The sequence below is a fragment of the Heloderma suspectum genome, chromosome 14 (assembly GCF_057233095.1).
Source record: "Heloderma suspectum isolate Gila_16-S chromosome 14, 16-S_ref, whole genome shotgun sequence".
NCBI lineage: Eukaryota > Metazoa > Chordata > Lepidosauria > Squamata > Helodermatidae > Heloderma > Heloderma suspectum.
This window is the reverse complement of record NC_139471.1, coordinates 24,396,865-24,412,804: the sequence shown is the minus strand read 5'-3', so window position 1 is coordinate 24,412,804 and position 15,940 is coordinate 24,396,865. Positions and strand designations below refer to the sequence as shown.

Here is a 15,940-nt window from a genome sequence, read left to right as displayed (position 1 = left end):
AGCCTCACTGGCGGGACGCAGTGTGAGTCAGAGTCTTGTGTTTTCTCCCCACCCGGTTCCTTCTGCCCCTCCCTCATAGGTCACCCTGATGCTGCTGGACCAGAACAACCGGGAGCATGTGATTGACGCCTTCCGCCCAGATGTGACGTCCACATCCTTCCAGCGGCCTGTCAGTGACATGAACATTGCGAGCGGCTGCCCACTCTTCTGCCCCATCGCCAAGATGGAGAGCAAGCACTCGTACGTGCGTGACGACACCATCTTCATCAAAGCCATTGTAGATCTCACAGGCCTCTAAAACCTCCTCCTCCTCCAGCGTGGAGCTGCCGTTCTGCGTGTGCCTTTCTCCCCCCTGGGGAGTCGTCGGGAGAGGGCAAGGTGTGTCGCCCCGGAAGAAAAGGACCATCCCTGTTGGGTGAGAAAGCGAGTTGTCCCGCCCGACATTTCTCTTGGCCTTGGGTGTATGAGTCATGTTGTAGCGAAATGTGTGTCCGTGAGGGAGGCGGTTTGGATTGTGCCCACTGCGATGCCCTCCCAGCCACCCCCGAAGCGGGACACGGCCGCTCTGAAGGCAGTGCATTTCACAACACAGAAAAGGTCTCCTGCGTCTGTTCTTGACGCGTAATTCTCTGTTCCTGGCTTGCTTTCTTTCGGGCTGGCTGGAGAGGGGCGAGGGCAGCCAAGGCCCTCCCAAAGAGCCAGGGCCCTCCCAGGGAGGTGGGAGGAGTCTGTCTGAGCCGGGCTGGCAGTGCCGGGCTTAGGGGAGGTGGGCTTAGGGGAGGTGAGCTGGGGGGATGTTTCGAAGCCAGCGGGGAGAGCGTTGCCTGAGGACTTTGCAGAGAGGCTTGCTGAAGGAGCCCTTCTCGTTCTGCTGCCCTGCTTGGCACAGAGCAGAGGTGAGGGAGGCAGACGGACAGCAGCTAAGCGTGCCTCTACCCCACCTGGCTGTCCCTCAAAACGGTCCCTGGAGTGGATCTGGGCTGCTTTTAGCTCTCCAGAAGGGAACAGGCCGGGCAGTGGATGCCTTCCTGTGCCAAATCTGCCCCCACACACACACACACACCTTCCCCCAGTTGAGCTGCATCTGGAGGGCCAGCTGCCAAAGATGGCATGCTGGGGGGATGGGGAGTGGAAAGTCCAGATTTCCTGGGTCTGTTTTAAGTTTCTCTTAAACTGAGAGGCTTCTCTTCCACAGAGGTTCTGAGTGGAACAAATGAACAGAGATGCCCCATTATGGCAGAACACAGCTGGGTCAGGCTTAATCCACCACATGCCACGCGTTTCTTTTTAAAGAATGCCTCCATGTGATTGCCCACTGAGTCCTTCCTTCCTTCTTGCAAACCAAGTTCAAGAGAGGGGCCGCCTCTACTTGCTCCCCCCCCCCCCCGTCTTCCCTGAGCCATTGCACTCGGCACTAAGACTGGGAACCATGAGGGGCAGGGGTGGCAGATGGACTCCCAGCTATGCCTGCTTTCCTCCCAGCCCTTGGCCTGCTCCTGTGCCGTCTTGCCCTCCCCTTCCTGTTTGGGGGCAAAGGAGGTGAGAGAACTCCAGACAGCTGTGTGCATGGGGGAGGGGGCTCACCTGCTATTTCCAGGCTATTGGCAGATGCCTGGCAGGTGCGCTGGGGACAGGAGTAGGTTGTTACAGGCCAGAAGTTCCCCCGCTGGTGTGTATTGCGGGGCACCAACTTGGGCCGTGCCCTCTGCTGGCTGCTGGGCGAAGTGCTAAGCAACGCCTGCGTTTTCCCCAGGGGCGCCATGCTGCCCCCTTGCCTGAATTTCATCCTGGTGGTCCTCAGCTCTGCCAGCTGCTTCCAGCCGTGGGCGCCTGCATGTCACCGCAGCCTAGGTGGAAGAACCTGGGACGCCTGTGGCTTTCGAGTCTTCCCTGCGAGGAGGGTCTTGCACCACGAGGGCCTTTCTGGGCTCCACCTCAAACCATCCCTCCCGCCTAGTCAGTGGGCTGGGCCGAGATGGGTGGCCACGGCTTAAGGCGTCTTTCCCTGGCCTGGCGAAGCTGTTCGTGGAGATCTGGCTGCGTGAACCTGGCCTGCTCACAGTGGCCTTCGAGCTCCTTTGTAGCTCCACTTTTTCTGGAGGTTCTCACCGTCGTCTCTGAGCAAGAGGAGGGGATGTGAGGTATATCTATGCATATGTGGTGCGGAGCTGAGCGTGCTCTGTGCTTGCTAAATTCATAACCCTTTTTTTGCCCTGTATAAAGTCAGATTCTAGTCTCTGATCATTACAAATAACTTTATCTGGCTAGTTGGCATTTTTACATAGAAACCCAACCACGTGTGCTGCAGACTCCTCTTGAGCGCGCTGCACTTGCTCTCAGCCAACAGGCCGAGAAGCGAGAGGTTGGGGGTCGAGTGTGGGAGGGATTTGAGGGTTTCTCCCTGCATGCTCTTACTCTGTTTATCTGCCACCCCTCCATCCAAGTCAAGACATTTGATTTGCACATATATGCAGGGACGAGGGGATTTTCCCTGCCCGCCAGATGGGGCCCGGTGTGGAACTGGGGTCTAATCCTTACAGAATCCCTCTCCTTTCCATATGGGGTTTGAGTGGGACTGAAGCAGTTGTTTTCTTTCTTGTCTTTGGAAATGTGGCTTCCCTCCCTGCTGATGCTATCCAGAGTTTTGCAGGGGAAGAGATGGAAAAGCTAGGTCAGCCTTCTCCAACCTGGTGCCCTCCTGATGGGTTGGACTACAGCTCCCAGCATCCCGGGAGTTGTAGTCCAACCCATCAGGAGGGCACCAGGTTGGAGAAGGCTGATCCAGTAGGTGTTTGTGGTTTGTTCTCCTGAGGCACATGTGATAGCGGAGGCACACTTCTATCCCAAATTAAACCTGCGGCTATACTTCACTCCTGCAGCCACACACTCCCGGGCGAGCACTCCGTTCTCTCGGAGGAGGCCGCTGACTGCGTCTGAGCCAGTCAGCGTGGCTTCTCTCAGGGTCGCCGAGCCTGCTGCTTCTCTGCTTTGGGAACGGTTGAATGTATTGGCTGTGAACAGGGCAGAGCCGTAGCACAGTTGCACTGCCCCGCCCCAGGCAGCGACGGATTGCTTGCCTCTTTTACAGGGGCTGAAGCAAAGCCACGGTGGGGAACCAGCACGTGGGGCTCAGAGCAGCCTCCAGCTGTTCTGTTTTTTGGAATTCCCATCCCAGGTAGCAGGGAAATGGTTCTGTAAGGAGAGAATCAGATCAGATACCTTGGTGGTGTTCCTGAGAGTTAGGCCAAGGGGGAGAGAAAACCTCCTCCCTGGGGTCGTGGTCAGAAACCTCAAGCACACACTTCCCAACCAAATTAGAAGAAAATACATAGGAACAAAAGGGCGCTACAAAGACAGAAAACAAAACCTCGACATTTACACGATCTTGCTTAAACTCCACATTTACTCCTGCCTTGTGATCCTCCTCCTCCTGCCCCGCTGCGAAGCCAGGGTCCAGAACATTAGCCCATCCAGTTACCTCCGGATGCCTGGTCTCCAAGAAGCAAAGCCTCTGCAGCTCTGTATCAGGGCTAGCCAAGAGAGGAGCGCCCAGAAGCAACACGCTGGCTCCAAGCTTGACTGGCACAAGAACAGGGCCCGGATACTTGGCCTGGTCCCGACAAGCCACTTGCCGGAAGGGAGACTTGCCAGAAGAAACCAGGCATGGGAATCAGCCCCATGCCACCAGTCCTTTTTCCCTGGGGCTGGGGCTTCAATACAAGTCTCTCTCCTGGGAAGAATAGTTCATTTTGCAGGTGGCCTCGCTCCAGGCAAAGAGGGCTCCATGTTTCTGATGGTGGAAGCGCTGCGGAACAGAACGAGAGCCAGCCCTCTCTTTGCCCTGATCAGAGGATGGCTGTCCGGTGGGTGTTGTGCCGCAGCTCCCATCCTTCAGGGGAAAAGGCCAAAACACTCTCTAGTGCCTGCTTTGTGAAAAGGCAGTCTCTGGAGAAGGGTTTTGCTAGGAAGGGTTCTCAGGACAACTTTTAGAAATGGAAGTTCTGCAGCCTGTGATGTTTTATACCTGTTTGTATCATTTCCCTTTATTTTGGTGGCATTTTGCAGTTCTTAGTATTTTGTATAATTCATCTTGTCTCTGCGAGTTGTGGGGAAGGTAGGGCACTGCTGCCCCCCGCCCCAGATTACTGGCAAACCATATTCATCAACCCCTGCGGCTTCTGGGGTTTCCTAATCACACACCTTAGTTAGTGCCTGTTTCTGCACAGAGGAACATGAGATTCTCAGGAAGCCTTCTTCCCGCAGCCTATCCCACGGCCAGTGGTTTTTCTGTGTTGTTGCAACCCTGCATAATCAAACTGAAGCTCTTTCAAGATGTCTGTGGCATCTGAACAGAGTGATGTTTTTTGCAAGCATGTTTAACCAGGGGAGAATGAGAAGGGTGAGGCCCTGTAGGGAGTTTTTCAGAGGGTGACTTGGACAGACTTCCTGTATGAAGGCTGTCTTCCAAATAGCTGCATGGAACCTCCACAGTCAGAGGCAGTCTATCTCAGACTACACGATGATGAGCAAGGCTTCATACTTCACCACTGTTGGGGAGCAGGAGGATGGTTTAGGGGCACCTTTTTTTCTGCTCCAGCGGGGTGCTGAAATTCTCTGCTGGCTCCTATGGAAAAAGCCCCCCGGCTCAGTGCAGAGCAGGGGACTCCAGACGCGCCCAGCTGACAGATGTTCTCCAAGTTAGGCCTCAGCTTAGTGTGGGGAAGGGGCTATCACCCAAGAGTGGATTTTGGTTGTCATCCTGAAAATGCTCTTTCCTGTGCAGGTGCTAATAAAAAGGTGTGAACGGAACTGTGTCTCACTTGTGTTTGGGAAGGGAAATACTGTGACCTTTTTCAGCAGAGTAACCGGTGTAGGTGAGGGAAAGTTTTGTTAGGGGAAAGTAGTGACCACTGGAACTCTTTGCCTTCTCCGGGTTGGCACCTGGCATCTTGCGCCCCAGCTCAAAGCTGTGGCCTGCAGGGGGTGGCCTGCAGGCCATGTGAATCTTGCAGTCATTCCTGCCTCCTATCCATGTCTACTCAGAAGCAAATCCCATTGTGTAAATTGCAGCCTGAGCAGGGAAAGCAGGATTATTCTGGGCACAGGGGTGCCTGAAGGAGCATTTTCTTCCCCTCAGGCCACCTCTGCTGCTCAAGGTTTGCAATGAGAAAGACTCAGTTTAGTAGCATGCGCTTAAATTTTATTGAGGCCAGGCTATGCTGAGCAGCTCATGTCTTGTGTGTGGCAGAAGCCCCTTCCATCAGTGTGCTCTCTGGAGCAAGGCCACAATCCACAAAGAGGGGGAGCCCTGCTTTGCCCATGGGCGCTAAAGTTGGCTTCCTGTGTCATATCCTATCCTATCCCATTCCCCCCCCCCCCCCCCGGCAAAGCAGCTGAGCCGAGTGTTTTAAAAGTGCATTCAGACAACTGCAAAAAGAAGCCGAGGCGTATAGCTGGGGTGGGCAGAAGGGAGGTCTTCGGATGTTTGGACTTGAGGATTCCTGGCTATGCCAGCTTCTGGGAGTTGAAGTCAAAACATCTGGAGAGCTGCTACCTTCTTATAAGCTGCACTGGACCGACCGCAAAATGCTTCTGAGATGCCATGCTGCAACTCTGAGGGATCTTGCCTCCTTCACCTCTGGCGCTCCTAGACTTGAGACTTCCCACATCGCTCATCCCCTCCCGCTCTGCAAGGAGCATGAGAATGTCATCCAGCTGGAGAGCAGGGCGTGAATTGGGAGGGGAGAAGTGTGTGTGTAAGCGGGGAATAGGTGATATCCTATCCCATCCCCCAGCCCAGCTTCTGAAAAGGTGGCAGACAGGGTCATCACAGAAGGTAACAGGCCTCCCCTCCAGCCCCCACCATTTGAGAACTGCTGCATAGCTGGGCAGGGACTCAGCCCTGCTTTCCACCCCGTTCTGGCCCAGCCCCATCACATACTGGGCTCCTGTGGGCCTCAGCCAGCAGCCTTGCAGGTCTGAGACCTCCACAAGAAGCCAGCTAACACGTGCTCCATTCCAAAGGGCAGGGAGTGAAACTCAACCCAGCACAACAGCTGCAACGGGGAGAAGTGGGGACTGGCGTAGCTACAGACCATCTCCTGTCCCCCCCCACGGGTCCTGTGGCTTGAAAAAGCAGAAGCCCAGCAGGGGGAGCTTCGTTACCAGGCTGGGCTGAATCCCCGCTTGCTGCGTGGCCAGTAAAAGCGCAGCAGCCACCTCGGGAAGAGAGCGGGCGCCCCTGCAGATCTGCTTCAGCACCTGTGTGACCTAGCTTGGAGGAGGAAGCTGGGGCGCTTCTGCTGCCCCTGGAGGCAGGTGAAGTCCTGCCTGCACAGCTGTGTGAGCAAACCTACACGAACCAGGCCGTGAGCTGTTCAGCGGAAGGTTGGGGTGTCCCTGCCAGACCTTGAGCTCACCCCTGAATGTGCCTTGGCTCTCACCGGCCGTGCGGGTGGGTGGGAAGCCTTGCCAAGCCTCGCCGACTGCTGGCGGGTGGAAAGGGCTGCAGCTGCACGCTGGTGCCAGCAACCGGAGACGAATGCACAGGCTGAGGCAAGCGGTCGAGAGGCCCTCCTGGGATGAGCCAGAGTGCCCAGGCTCACGGCCTCTGATTCGTGGCCCAGAACAGGGGCTTATGAGGCCTGGGCTTCTCGGCCTGGAGGATCCGCACAGTGCGGGGAGAGCGCCACACTTTGATGGTGCTGTCAGCACTGGCGGTCAGCAGGAGTTCCTGTTCCACGGGGCTGAAGGCCACAGAGTTGACCACGTCATCGTGCTGCAGTTTGGCCACGCAGATGTCATAGTGCCGGTCCCAGATGTAGCCATGACGATCCTCAGCCCCGCTACACAGGATATGAGAGAGAGACTGTCAAAAGCTGGGGGCAGAGGGGTGCTTTTCCTTTTCCCAGAGAGGAAGTGCTTGGAATCACCTCAGCCATGCAACTGCAGAACTCATCAAGATTCTAGCCCTCAGTGTGTAACTGTCTGGTAGCAGCACTAGCAGCCACGACAAGGGCATTCCACCACAAGGCAAAGAAATTCTGCTTGGGAAATGGCTACATTCCAGAAACCCAAATTAATTCAACAAATCTGTGTTTATTGCTTACGCACCTAGTGGAGTTCTCTCATTTGTTTTGGGATTTGTCTTTCTGGGCTGAGAGAACTGGGGTTTGGGGCAACAACTTTTTATACAAATTGCAGCCTCTAGGGGCAGGGCTGGGATGTGTGAGGGGGTTGGGAATCCCTCACCATGGGCTTTGCCGGCTGGGGCTGATGGGAATTGTTAGCCAAAACATCTGGAGAGGCACAAGTTGCCCACTCCTGCTGTAGGGGAGCAAAGGCCTGTGCAGAGCGACGTTCCATTGCTCCCAGACTGCGGGATGCCTCCTCCGCCCCCCTTCTAAAACCACAAACACACACCACCCTCCTGGTTCTTGGAGGTTTGTACTGAAGGAATTCTTTGCCTTCTGATTATGAGGATCAGGTCCATAATTTCTTTTTGAAGAGTTTCACACCAGCTGCAGCCTTATTGGCTGAACTAAACCCTTCAGATTTACTTGCCAAACACATTCAACCTGTTGTACCTTTTGGAAAGGCAGAAGGTACAGCCTTACTCTGGGAGATGCAAAGGCCCGTCTAAATAGCCGTAAAGATGCTTGTCAGTTTTTTTTCAACCAAGGTGATTAAGCAGGGTGGGCTCCCAGTCTCCCATCGCTGACAGAGATACATTGTCCCATAAATAGGCGCAGAAAACTAGAGTGGTCTCTCTGGCAAAGGCCAGAACTGCCTCTGGCTTGGGCACAAGAGTGCATTATACATAACTGAACTGCATGATGGTGTACTGAAATGCACAGTTCAGTTCTCTCTCTAGCTGTCAGGTGAGCCTACCTGCTTTTGCTTGCCTCTGCATCAGGAATGGTCTTAAATGAACCGCAACCAGGAGTATGGAGGATGGGCTAAAATGGCGGGGAACTGCACACGCCCCCGCCGCCCCCATACAGCTCCTCAAGCCGCACACTTCCCACAAGCCCAGGAGCTCACCTGGCCACAAAATCCCTGCTGACATCCAGGAAGATGAAGAAGCGCTCGTTGCTGGGCGTGTGAGCCCGGTGTGCTCTCAGGGCCCGCTTCACTTCTGTCATCGTCTTGAGGTCCAGCACGTGCAGGTCGATCTCCTCGGCGATGGGGGGCGGCTGCAAGGGATCGGAAATGATGCAGTCCGGGGGCCAAGCACGGCTGTTCACGTACAAGTACCTGCAGAGGGCAGGGAGGACACGGCCGTTCCTTTGCTCTGCGGGTTGCCTGGAGGTGCAGAAGAGCCAGGCACGGCATCTGCTTTGCCCGCAATCCCGGCATCTCCAGCTGGAGAAGGCTCTTCTCTGCCTAAGGCCCTGGGCTCAGCAGACGTGTGCTTTGACCTGGAATCAGGCAGGACACAGGCCGGCGCCCGGGAGCCGAGCAGAGCCCGCCATGCTCCAGCTCCTGCATGGAGGGGGCACTTTCTGGCTGCCTTTGGGCATCGCTGCGGCCCCATCGGAAACAAGCAGGATGCCTTGCCTTTATGCCAGCGCTGCCTACGTACCGACAGGCACCTTCTCCCAAATGCAGATTGCTGCCAACCATTTTTTTCCTCGCTCTGTTTTTCTAGCTGGCACTAGCACATCCTTCACTTTAAAAGCATGGGAGCTGCCTTGTCACGAGCCAGGCCCCTGGTCCGTCTGCCCGGTGGCGGCTCCGCAGGGCCTGGGCGAAGAGGGGAGGGTCTCTGCCGATCTGGCTGCCTGAGCATCCTTTAGCTGGCGGCGCTGCCGGGGATCATAGGGGAGGGGCTGCGGCTCAGCGGCAGAGCCCCCCCGTTGCACCCAGAAGGTCCCCCATCTGACCCCCGGCAGCCTCTCCAGGGAGGGCTGGAAAAAGTCCTGCCTGAAGCCTGGAGAGCCATGGCTGCCCGTCGGTGTCGACCGCCCTGGGCTGGGCGGACCCAGGGTCTCGCCTAGTATGAGGTGGCTACCTAGGTTCCTGTTACACCTGGTGCTCTGCCACTAGGTTTTCAGCCCAGCCCCACAATTTATGCACATATTGCCTTGTTCCAAGTCAGACCTTGAGTCTGTCTAGCTCCGTCTTGGCTTGGTTCTGACTGGTAGTGGCTCTCCTCGCTCTTAGGCTGAAAATGGCCTTTCTCAGCCCTGTTACCCAGTTCTCTCTTTCAACTGGGGATGCTGGGGACTGCACCTGGGACTTTCTGCATGCAAAAGGAACCTGGGATTTCTTAACCCCTGAGCTCCCTTCCTCCATATCTTTGTCAATGTATGGCAGGGAGCGCCCCCTACCTGTGGTCGGGGGAGAGGCCCATGCCAATAATTTGCCCATGGATGTCAATGACGTGGTCCAGGGAATCGAAGAACTTCTCGGAATTCCTCTCCTCACCGAGGACCGGGCCAGTGGTTGTCATCTGGTGAGGCAGGACCTGCTTAATGCCTGGAGGAAGAGAACATAGTTGGAAGGAAGGAGACGGTGGGGGTGAGCTGATGAGCAGACCAGGCTGTGTCTTGGGAGTCCAGGAGGACAGCCTCCCTGCTTGGATCAGACCAAAGGCCTGTATAGCCTAGCATTCTGTTGGGCAGCCAGATAGCTCTATGAACCTCTGAAGCAAGGCACAAAAAGGACCCCCCTCCCCATATGTTAGAAACTGGTAGTCAAGAGGTAGGCTGCCCCTGAGCGTGGAGGTTTCTAGCCTCCCCTGCCAACAGCCACTGCCAGATGTCAAATCCTTCCAGAGGCATCTAAGCCCCTGTCCCCAGGGACCAGGCCACCAAGCCCCCTTACCAATCTGGTGTGGCGGATAGGTGAGGCACCCGGTGGTGAAGATCAAGTATTTCTTGTTGCCCCCCTCCGTAGAGAGCAGGTTGGGCTCCGGGGGCTTCGTCCTGTTTTGGGCCAGGAGCTGGGCCACCTTTGTCTCCAGCTCCAGCTCCGTCATGACTGGCCGCACGTGCCCCTCCACGATGTCGTTCAGGAAGCGGCCCAGCCCATCCTCAGCCGCCATCTCACGCTCGGCTGCAGGGGGCTCCTCCGGGCCCAGGGCCCGCACTGCTCTCTGCTTGGCTGCCGGCCACCGCTGCTGCTGCTCCTCACTGTCACTGCAGAGGCCGATGACCTTGCAGGGGGCGGCAGCAGCGGCTCCATCCCGCAGGCACTCCCCGTGGCCTGGCAGGAGGTCAGGGGAGTTGTAGCGGCTGCAGTCCACCGCCATCACCGTCCGGATGGTGCTGGCATTCAGGTTTTGGATCTTGAAGAGCCTCTTCACCACGTTCATGTTCTCACTCTCGATGCCCTGCAAGCGGAAGGGTGGGCGGGGTGAGGCAGCGGAGGCCTGGGTCTTCCCCCGTCCCCGACCACCAGCGCCAGGGAAGAAGCCCTCACGCACCTGGAAGGCGTTGTTCAGCCACAAGACCGAACACGAGGTGAGGTAGCCAATGCGGTGCAAGTTGCCGGAGATCAGGTTGGTCTCATTCAGCCAGCAGCCAAACACGTCGGAGGGCTTATTGCGCACCCGGGAGAGGAGCTGGAAGTTCTCTGGAAGGAGGAGGGAAAAGGCTGGAGGCTTCCCTGCCAAAAGGCAGCACACAAGATCAAGATTTGGCAGGATCGGAACTCTGAGCTGGAGCAGAGGAGATCAAGGGAGGCTTGCCCAAGAGCCCCTGTGAGCCCCTGGAAGAACATCTGCCTGGATCTCCAGGGTCCTGCTGAGCAGCTTCCACCAGGAGGCTGGGCAAAAGCGCTCAAGACATAGGAACAGCCTCGGAACAGCATTCTGTTCGCCCAACAGCCAACCAGATGCCTCAGTGGGCAACCCACAAACAGGCCCGCCTCCCACCCATGTTCCCCAGCAAGAGAAGCAGGAATGAGGCAAGGTGTGAAAAATAGTCCCGGGAGGAAGAAGGCACGTTAACAGAACTCGTTCTCATTTCTACCATTCCTGCTTTTGAGAAAGGCAACGCGGTCCTAAACAAAACATCAGAGCCGGTCTCTGGTGCTGGCTCTTCTCGGTCCGGTTCTCAACATTTCTAAGGGACAGCATGACCCAGTGCACCGGGGGGAGCTCTCTGCCCCCACTGAGCCCAGCCCAACCCAGCTCTCCCAGGCAGCTGGAGCTGTTTCTCAAGACCGGGGATCAGGGGGGAGAATTCGAGGGCCCCCCTCAGTCTTGCCCTGTGCCTTGTGGCATGGCGACTTAGGGTGGGGCTGCTTGGGGAAGTGCCCTTGTTGGCGCCAAACACTCTCCCAGAAGCCCTTGCTGAAGGAAGCAGGAAGAAGGCAGGTCCACGGCTCCTCGGAGCTTTAAGCATTTCGACAAGCTCAATTCCACCTGCCTCCTGCTGCTGTATAGGAAGCCACAGTCCGAGAGAGGCGCAACAGGGCCCTGAACCTGCAAAGTCTTTCTTTTTACCCAAGCTGATGACTGCAATCTCGCCTGAGGAGGCGGCACGGGGCCCCACGAAAACCCCCGAGACGAGCAGGAGGGAATCATCTGCATTGAACTCCGAGAACTGTGTGTAGCTCCAGTTGTACTCCTTCATGCTGGTGCTGTGCAGCAGGGAGAGCTGGAGGTCGTTGTTCCAGATCTGCAGAGGAGGAAGAGGGGTTGTTGCAGGGCTCGAAAGCTCTTTATTTCAGACCCCCCCCTCCAACTTAAGAAGGGGTGGAAGGGAGAGTTTTCATCAGCTCAAGCTCACAATTCTGTGGGAGTGCAGAAAATGCTGTGTGGGATTGGTTGCAAAATCCAGCTCCCTAAGAATATCAGTTCTTTCCATTTTGTTTTAAGACACAGACAAGTTACTAGCCCTCATGGTTGTGGAGACAGGTTTGAAACTGGGTGGCCAATGCCTGCTAAAATTTCAGAAGCCAGAGAGGTGACTGACAATGCAATCCTATGCATGCCAACTCAAAAGTAAGTTCCACTGTGTTCAATGGGGCTTCCTCCCAGGTAAGTATGTATACGATGGCAGCCTGAATAAGGCTGTCAATAGCTAGGGACAAACTTTATTTATTGCCCTTCCAGGATTAGCAAAAGTGGAGTAAATTATATAGAGTAAGTGACATCATGACAGTTTGTGTTAACTTGTGGAACTTGTCGAGGTCGCAGAATTTAGCAAGGTTGATGCAAAATTTAGATTATATATAATCCAGACATGGGCATCTGATTAAAGTATGGGACACTCCTAAGTTTTTTTAAAACATCCATATCGTGCCCTTCCTCTAGAAATCATACATTGCTTTCCTCACCCTCTCATAGCTGCCTTGAGTGCCATTTTTCTGGGCAGAAAGGAGGGGTGCCAATCAAAATCAATCCATCAATTAATTTTATCCTCATGACAACACTGAGGTGGTGAGGCAGAGGTGGTGACTGGCCCAAGGTCAGCCAGTCAGCCTTTCCCGCTCATCCCCATCAGCAAGGCAGGGATAACAATGCTAAAGGCTTTTCAAGGGTTGCTGTTAGGATCTCTGAGATAACACTCCGAACATGTGAAATGCACCCCACATCAGTCCCTGCCCATGCCCTGCTGCCACCACCGCCTTTACCTTGACAGTACAGTCCTTGGAGCAGGAGGCAAACATGTAGCCGTTGTGGGAGAAGCTGAGGTGGACGACCTGGTCGCTGTGCTCCTTCAGGGTCTCCACTTCAACGCAGGGGATGGTGTCGTACAGCCGCTGGAACTCGCTGTACCAGGAGGCGGCAGCTGATGTGGAAGTGAGGGGGGAGGACAGTTCACACAGCTGCCGCTTGCAGATTTGAAGGCCATACAGGTCAGAGTGCCTCAACAGCACATGTGCCCTGCCGTGGTGCCCACCGGTCTTGGTGGCTGTGGTTCACTAAATGTATATACTGCCTTTCGCCCGGAAAGCGTCTCAAGGAAAATCAGTGAACGCAGTAATAAACCGAAGCAGCTTATGAAAGAAACACACACCGCCACACAATTCAAGATCACCACCAAGAGCCAAAAAATGGGTAAATCAATGAGACCAGCAAATCTAAATCTATATAAACCAGCTGAAAGGCAATTTAGCACACAATCCTATGCCTGTTTAGACAGAAAAATGTCCTACAGCTCCCAGCATTCCCCAGCCAACATGGCGGGCTGGGTCATGCTGGGAGTTGTAGGACGTTTTTCTGTCTAAACAGGCATAGGATTGCACCCTAAAAGGATCATGAATATTGTCAAAAGCCATTGAAGCCGGCACCTGACGCGCTTACCTAGGGAACGATTTCCACAATTTGGGGGCCACCACTGAGAAGGCCCCCTCTCCAGTAACTATCTCCCCAAGCTTCAGAAGTGGGGGAAAAGAACCTCCACAGCAGATTTTAATGGATGAGGACAGCTTGTGCAGGATTTGCTTGTTCAGGGGATCTTTCCCCAAGGATAACACAATGCCCTGTTATCTCCCGCGGGCCAGTCCCCTTGAGGTCAGAGGGCATGTACTTCATCCTCAGCTAAACCTCCTCTCCCAAGTGACTTCAAAGGAAGAACTAGGCAGGAAACCCCATGCCCTATCTGGGAAGCATAAGCACCTCCACTCATTTCTTTATCTCTGAAGAGTCCATGCTTGCACGGAAGCCATCAGACTCTGAAGAAACCTAGATTCCAGGAGGTTCCTGTCCCTTTCAGTCTAGCAAGTCAACAGCGGAAGGTGAGTGGCAGAGGTGGTGGCCTGCGAATTAAGCTGGCCCCCCAGCCACAGAACTGGGCCTCTGAGCCCATCAGGTACCTCTGCCACACTTCAGCAGCCGCAGCAGCGCAAGGAGTGAGGCAGACCCTACCTGGGTGCTGTGGAACATCCCGAGCTACCCTGTAGTATCTATAGAAGAGTTCCTTCCAGAGGACTTCGTCCTGAGCCACTGCATGCCACTGCCGGCAGGCCAGCCCCGCCGAGAGCACATCTGTGTAGTCCAAGTACAGGAAGATCTCAACGAGGATGCTGTCGGGGAGAAGGGGGTTGACCCCACCATCCATCGTGTCATTCTGGAACTGCCCAGCTCCCTGGAAGGCCAGAGGAAAGGAAAAGAAACGTGGGTTTGGGCAAATGTCGCTCAAGAATGGAAGGGGTTAACACAGCCTCCCCCCCACCCAGCACTGTCCAGATGTGGACTACAGTTCCCATGGGCTATGCAGGCTGGGGATGATGGCAGTGCTGGGCTGGGGATGGCTGGGCTAAGACGAAAAGAACCTGCTTTGGAAATCTTCTGTGCCTGGTCACTTGGAGCCAATTTTACCCGCCAAAGGCAACCCAGCTATTTCCAAGCCTCTATTTAACCCCTTGCTCTCGAGCAACTGGATGCAGATGCCAGGGACGGCGGCGGCTGGCCAGACCCCCTCCAGCCCCTCGCGGCGGCCTCCCGAAGGCGGCTGGCCCTCTCGCTGCGGCATCTCGCCCCACACGCTCGCCCGGGGGCGCCTCTGCCGCTGGGCGGGGGCAAGGGAGCGAGAGGGGCGCCAGTCGCAGCCTCTCCTTGCGACGCCCCCTCTGCTCCTGCCCCCTCCGTGCCTCCTACGGCGCTTTCCGTCCTGGCCTTCCGCCAAAGCGCCGGGTGGTGCAGCGCACGATCTTCCCCCGCTCCGCCTTCAGCCTCCCGGAGAGGCAGGATGCGGCGGAGGGGTGGCCCCTGGCCAGGCCGGGGCTTCGTCGGCGAGTGTGGCTGAGGGGGAGCCTGGACCCAGGCTCAAGTCCTACACTGCACTGGCTCTCTAGTTCCTTCCTCCCCCAGCAAGGTAGGGGTCCCCTCCCCCCGCCTCGCCCCCCTCCTCCTCGCCCCCACATTTCCTTCCCCCGCAAAGACCTTTCCCCTGCCCCCTCCCCTATGCAGACACCGCCTCCCCCTCTCCCTCCTATAGAAGCCCCCCCAGATACTCCCCCTCCCCCACAACAGGGCTCCCTGCCCCCCTCCATCCCTTTCCCCTCCCCACATCAGGCCTCCCTCTCCCTCTCCTGCGCCCAAGCAGGCCCCCCCGCGCGCACGCACCCCTCCCCCCGCACCAACCCTCTATCCCCCCTCCCCCCGACACGCCGTCCCTCTTCCTTGCCCGCCCCCCCAGGACACCCCTCATCTTCCACCCAGGCGCCCCTCCCCCCCTGCTGGGGCGACCCCCCTCCGGCGGCCCCCTTCCCTTCCCCTCCGCAGACCTTCCCCCAGCCGCTTCTCCGTCACTTCCGCCCCGCCCTCGCTCCCGGCGGCTCCCGGCTCCGCTCAGGGCGCCGGCCGCCCCCGTGTGCCGCTGGCCGGGCAGCCGCGCGGGGGCCCTCGGGGGGGCGCGCGGCGCGGCTGCTCCGAGCAAATGCATGTTTGTTCTGGCGGGCGGGCGGGCACCGCCGCTTGAACAGCCGCGCGAAGAACAGCCCCATTTCGCCCTCACAGCTAAATGGAACCTCCTTGTTCAGGGGCAGCCTGCCGGCACATGCCCGCTCCTGGGGGCCACAGCCGGGAGAGCTCTGGCCCTAAAGCCCAGTTGCCCTCTGGGGCCCCTGCCTGGTGCTGCGTGAAGCAGAAGGCTGGATTTCAGGGGGACCTTTGGTCCGGTCCACTCGTTCTGCTCTGGCTAGGTATGCGGCTTAGCCTCATCTGGAGTACTGTGTCCGGTCCTGGGCACCGCTCTCTGAGAAGGATGCAGACAAGCTGGAGAGGCTCAGGGGAGGGCGACCGAGATGATCAGCCGACTGGACACAAAGCCCTGCGAGGAGAGGCTGAAAGAGCTGGGCATGTTGAGCCTGGAGAAGAGAAGACTGAGGGAGACAGGATAGCGCTCTTCAGGTCCTTGAAAGGCTGTCCCAGAGAGGAAGGCCAGGATCTCTTCTGGATCATCCCAGAGTGCAGGACACAGAACACAGAATCATGGGCTCAAGTGACAGGAAGCCAGATTCCGGCTGAACATCAGGAGAAACT

At 56.7% G+C, this 15,940-nt stretch overlaps 2 protein-coding genes across 12 annotated transcripts in view; one reads left to right on the top strand and one right to left on the bottom strand.

Moving 5' to 3' along the window:
- Window positions 1-4,809, top strand: part of TRAF2 (TNF receptor associated factor 2) — a 35,948-nt gene extending 31,139 nt beyond the window's left edge. For 8 of the 9 annotated variants that reach the window (XM_084821237.1, XM_084821236.1, XM_084821240.1 and 5 more), the window contains one exon: window positions 80-2,242. In XM_084821237.1, the coding sequence (XP_084677363.1) occupies window positions 80-298 (219 nt within the window). In that variant the 3' untranslated portion in view covers window positions 299-2,242. Of the gene's footprint in view, window positions 1-79 lie in introns of all 9 variants that reach the window. The other variant, XM_084821239.1, reaches the window with a different exon arrangement.
- FBXW5 (F-box and WD repeat domain containing 5) lies at window positions 4,374-15,217 on the bottom strand. Of its 3 annotated transcripts, none has more exons than XM_084821246.1 (9): window positions 15,184-15,217; window positions 13,823-14,042; window positions 12,586-12,743; window positions 11,453-11,627; window positions 10,430-10,578; window positions 9,829-10,336; window positions 9,333-9,480; window positions 8,044-8,256; window positions 4,374-6,845 (listed from the first exon to the last, which is right to left on the bottom strand). In XM_084821246.1, exons 2-9 carry the CDS (start codon window positions 14,013-14,015, stop codon window positions 6,602-6,604), a joined length of 1,788 nt encoding a protein of 595 aa, XP_084677372.1. In that variant the 5' UTR covers window positions 14,016-14,042; window positions 15,184-15,217; the 3' UTR covers window positions 4,374-6,601. The 3 variants fall into 3 exon arrangements, with proteins under 3 accessions (XP_084677372.1, XP_084677374.1, XP_084677373.1); XM_084821248.1 differs by lacking the exon at window positions 15,184-15,217 and adding an exon at window positions 14,548-14,630; XM_084821247.1 differs by lacking the exon at window positions 15,184-15,217 and adding an exon at window positions 14,230-14,574.
- Window positions 15,218-15,940: the final 723 nt, after the last annotated feature.

Bases quoted from the DNA above. Each gene is read 5' to 3' on its own strand.
- FBXW5 (XM_084821246.1), bottom strand. From the start codon at position 14,015: ATGGATGGTGGGGTCAACCCCCTTCTCCCCGACAGCATCCTCGTTGAG. The intron at 11,628-12,585 runs GTAAAGGCGGTG...CCTCCTCTGCAG, and splicing joins CCAAGGACTGTACTGTCAAG to ATCTGGAACAACGACCTCCA. The intron at 10,337-10,429 runs GTGCGTGAGGGC...TTCCGCTTGCAG, and splicing joins GGCTGAACAACGCCTTCCAG to GGCATCGAGAGTGAGAACAT.